The following is a 4,842-nucleotide window of genomic DNA, read 5'->3' on the forward strand; positions in this document are numbered from 1 at the left end:
CCTGCAGTGTTTGGCTAGGTGATGCTGTAGCTCTGAACTATGACATTTGTTTTTAAGTGATTAATTTATTGTAGTTGTTAGGCTTTTATTTTATTTTCACTTTTTGCTCCTGATGTAATTAATGTCTCAGAGTGATGCCAAATTTTTGCAGTTGTGAGCTTTGACAGTGGATCACCAGCAGATTTTGACTGTGAGAAGGAGTTACTTACTCAATATAACAAGGTGCCCTCTGAAGACTGTCTGATTGTTCTGTTTTTTTTTTTAAAGGGAGGAAAAGGATAAGTTAAAAGAAAATCCACTGATAATTCATCAAGGCTGCAATCTATACAGTGATCAGTACAGAGAATTTAAACATCACACAGTTGTGGTGACAGGGAAATTTTGTCTCTTTTGTGTGTTGATAGCTTGAGGAGATTGCAGTGAGTCTGTTAAAAACGCCTGTCATGTCAGTGGTTTTACACCAGGGAGGCCTTGCTCACAGAGAGCCTTCCATCAAAACCCTCCTGTGAGCACAAGACCCTTTCTCTGAGCAGCTCCTGGCCTTGGAGTGCAGTCGTGGCTCAGGGCAGCCCAGGCACCAGCGTAGTTTGAGCACTGTGAAGTTGTTTTAAACTGCTCCCAAATTCTGTGGATCCCACCCCCCTGCTGCTTCTGCCGCAGTGTAAGATTTTGCAAGCACAGGTCTGCGATGTGACAGACCAAGGTGGGTTTGTCTGGAGGGACTGGAGTATCCGAGGGGAAGAGCTTTTATTTCCCTTTTTATTTATAATCTCAATGGCAAATGCACTGATGGAATTCTTGTTTGTTTTCCCACTGTGAATGCAAGGACAGCTCTCTTGCCCTTGAGTAAAGCAGAGGAAATGTGAGCAGCTTTTAGTTGTAAGCAAGCCTAAAACTCATGCAGAAGCAGATCCTTCAGGTGCTGGGATAATTTTTATGCAAGAGACTGTGCTGACTGTAGAGTTTGGACTCTTCTCAGTAAGAAGATAGTGAGGTGCAAATCCACAGGATCACAACTGTGCTCCCTCAATGCCTCTGTGCTGTACGGGGCCGCGGGCGCTGGGGCTGCAGGGCCCTGTGAAGGAGCGGCTGCCTCCTGCTGGACAGAGCCAGTTCCGTGCGGTTCCCGCCGCAGGGCACAGCTGAGCCCCTCCGCGAGGCTGATGGCGCCTCTGGGGAGGTGGGCGCAAGAGAGGGCAGAAACGCTGCCAGGGAGTGAGGGGAGAAAAGTGTGGGAGAGCAGTGTGAGCCCCAGGCACAGAGGGGGAAGAAGAACAAAGGCTCCAGGCCCTGGAGCAGGGGTTCCTTGCAGCTCCTGGAGGACCCCACAAAGGAGCAGGTGAGTCTGTCGTGAAGGCAGCTGCAGCCCATGGTGGGGTCTTGTGCTGGAGCAGGGGAAAAGCGTGAGGAGGAAGGAGCTGTAGAGGAGCCATTAGGTACTGACCATAACCCCCATGTCCCCATCCCTCTGCACCACTCAGGGAGAGGAGGCAGAGGAGCTGGGAATGGAGGAGTGAAGCTGAGCCTGGGGAAAAGTGAGGGAAGAGGGCTGGTGTGGTTTTCATTTTGCCTTTTTCTCACCATCCAAATCTATTTTAATTGGCAATTAATTAAATTAACTTTCCCCAAGTCCAATCTGTTTGGCCTGTGACAGCAATTGGTAAATGAATTCCCTGTCTTTATCTTGACCCATAAGCTTTTTAATCTGATTTTCTCCCTCAGCCTGTTGAGGCAGGAGAGTGACAAAGTGACTGGGTGGGTGTCTGGGTGCAGCTCAAGGCCAACCCACCACTGTTGATTTGACAAACAGTGGCACATGTCTGTGCCTTATTCCGAATTTTGGACATTTGAGATTTTTTCCTCTTGGTTAGTTTTTAAATTAAACTTTCTCATCAATATCTGTAAAAAAAGGAAGTTGCATTTGAATTCTGTAACCAGCAACAGTTTTTAAAGATCCAATAGAAATGAAATGTAAAATCAAAGTAGTGAGAGCATGCAGATAAGTGAGAAGTCTACAGCAGCAGTAACTCAGGGAGCACGTAGGGAATATAGAACATGCGCACATGCACATATGTTGTTCACAGATGTTGAAACATGACAAGTTTACTTAGCAATTGAAAGTCTGTTGTGAAGACCTTTTAATCGTGTAGCTGATAGTTACACCACTGATATTTTTCCACTACTTTGTGCGAAGTGAATCTACCGGACTTAGAGAAGGAACTTGAGGCAACGTCTCAAACCTTTGTAACTTGAGAAATATATTTCTCTTTATGACAGCCTTCCAAAATATTTTGAAACTTCCATGTAAAGTGAAACAGGATTATTGACAGCTACTGTTTAATTAAAATTTCTTATAATCCCTAGCTACACTGATAGTGCAACTCATGTACTATATCACAATCCTGGCAGTTAGTAAGAAATGTTATAGTTTGGTTTGGCTGTTCGGTGATTCTTTTGCAGCAGACTATGAGGTTGAATATTTAAAAAAAAAAAAGATGATAGAGGGAGTGGAGCATCTCCCTTATGAGGAGCGGCTGAGGGAGCTGGGGCTTGGAGCAGAGGAGACTGAGGGGTGACCTCATTCATGGGGATCAATTTGTAAAGGGCGAGTGTCAGGAGGAAGGAGCCAGGCTTTGCTCTGTGATGTCCAATGCCAGGACAAGGGGCAATGGGAGCAAGCTGGAGCACCTGAGGTTCAAGCTGAAGATGAGGACAAACTTTGTCAGTGTGAGGGTGCCAGAGCATGGCCCAGGCTGCCCAGAGAGGTTGTGGAGTCACCTTCTCTGCAGACATTCAAAACCCGCCTGGCCGTGTTCCTGTGTGACCTGGTCTGGTGATCCTGCTCTGGCAGGGGGGTTGGACTGGATGAGCTTTCGAGGTCCCTTCCAACTCCTCATATTCTGTGATTCTGTGATTTTGTAAGCAATGAATTCCAAGCATACAGATTTTCTGGATATCTGGAACCACTTTGCCATTAGAAGAGCCTTTAGACGTCCCAAGTTATGATGTGGAGGATAACAAGGTCTCTACTGTTACTGCCCAATTTGTAGGACAAAATATGCATTTGTGCATTTTATTGAATTGAACACAAAATGTGTATGTCTAAAGTGTTTAGTTTATCTCCTACCTCACAATTAGCATGGTCAAAATCTCTTCATCCTTATGAAAGTGCATATTCATAAGATTTATTGATGAATTATAGTCACATAAAGCTTCTCTGAAAGTTTTTCCCCTCAGGCTGGGAGACATTTCCTCCCGAGATCTGTGAACAAGCTAATAATGTAAAGAGGTTTGAAGTTTGTGTTCCAAAGTGGATACTTATAATTGTGTGTCTTCTTTTTTTCCACAGTGGAATTTGATGACTGCAAGGGAAATAACAAATTGAACTTCGAAGTTTCTAACCCAGACTTTAAGGTGGAACGCGACGGGTCTTTAGTTGCACTAAAGAATGTATCAGAAGCTGGCAGAGCTTTGTTTGTCCATGCGCGGACTGAGCATGCTGAGGATTTGGCAGAAATTTTGATTGTTGGAGCGAATGAAAAACATGGAGCATTAAAGGTAAGATAAATACTATGCACTAGAACAAAGTGCCAAGGGGATGCTATTTACATGTGCCATCTAGGACTGTAAGCAGTTTACTGCTAGCAGAGAGATCAAAATTAGTCTTCAACCCTGATATTGCCATAATGTTTTAACAATTAGTTTAACTTAAATCACATTTTTCCCAGTTTTTCAAATATGTATCACATCTTCAGGTATAAATGTTAAACAGTCATAAAGAATGGATTCAAAGAGCCCAAGTATCAAAATTGGCTCATTCTTCTGTTGTTCGTTATGCTGGATAGCCACAGTTTGGTTAAAACTGAAAATCTTTGTCAAAATGCATGATATAGAATTTACAGAACCTTTATGTTCACGCCAAGTCTAAGAACACAGGAATGAACTATGTGCTGCAGAATTTAAATTTTTATATAGGTCTGCTTATCTGATATTGTTATGTGTTAAACTGTATAAACATCTGCACACAGATGGCAACACCTATTTTACACTCTATCTCTATGTGGTAGTAATTCCACTCTGTCCCCTGAATGCCATGTCCTTTCTTTTCCACTTCTGAATTTCAGTGTAAAACTAACCTCATCTTATGGGGAAAAATGCGTCACAAATTGGTTGAATTGTTTACTTCACACCTGTGGAAGTAACAAGAGGAAATGTGAAATAGCCTTCATTTCTGTGTCATGGCATTTAGGAGAGAGACAGGCAAGACTCTGACTTACCAGACAATTAAGCCTGGTACCTTTACAGACATATAATTTCAAGAAAGTGTAAAGAAGCCATGATAAAAATAACTGATCTATTGTCTTGTTTTGGTATTTAGACTTTCACCTGCCAGCATTCTAATTACATTTCCAACTTTATAACTTAACTCTTCCATTTAAAAAAAAAATAGCTTTAGGGGAAAGGTTGAACAAACTTCTGAAAGTCCATGGCTGAGGAAAGGTTTTGATCTGCACTCTAAGCATCACACATTGTGAATATAGATTGCCAGCAGGAGAGAAAGTACCAGAATGTGTAATGACAGAGAACACTGAAATGGAATTTAATTTTATTTAAAGCTGTTTCTTCACAAAGTTAAATTTTAACAAGGTCATACATGGTAGAACTGTGAGTTTAGGACCAGGCACTGCCAAATTCAGAGTAGGAAAACTCTAGAGCTAGGCACTTGGGTGTCTTGTGTCTCAAACTAGCAAGGGTTGCTCCTTCAGATGCATTCACAAGAATGCTCAAATGATTTTGTTTTCACTGCAGGTTTTGAAATCTTAGGTGCAGTTTAAAAAATCG

General features: G+C 42.5%; 1 protein-coding gene across 1 annotated transcript; it reads left to right on the plus strand.

Moving 5' to 3' along the window:
* Window positions 1-1,029: 1,029 nt before the first annotated feature.
* On the plus strand, window positions 1,030-3,558 carry LOC104543553 (cadherin-13-like; the record flags this gene model as incomplete). The annotated part of the gene is made up of 2 exons (XM_010188192.1): window positions 1,030-1,117; window positions 3,350-3,558. Coding segments are annotated over exons 1-2 (297 nt in total), but the record flags the coding sequence as incomplete, so codon positions are not given.
* Window positions 3,559-4,842: the final 1,284 nt, after the last annotated feature.

Source organism: Mesitornis unicolor, unplaced genomic scaffold (genome assembly GCF_000695765.1).
Source record: "Mesitornis unicolor isolate BGI_N332 unplaced genomic scaffold, ASM69576v1 scaffold6307, whole genome shotgun sequence".
NCBI lineage: Eukaryota > Metazoa > Chordata > Aves > Mesitornithiformes > Mesitornithidae > Mesitornis > Mesitornis unicolor.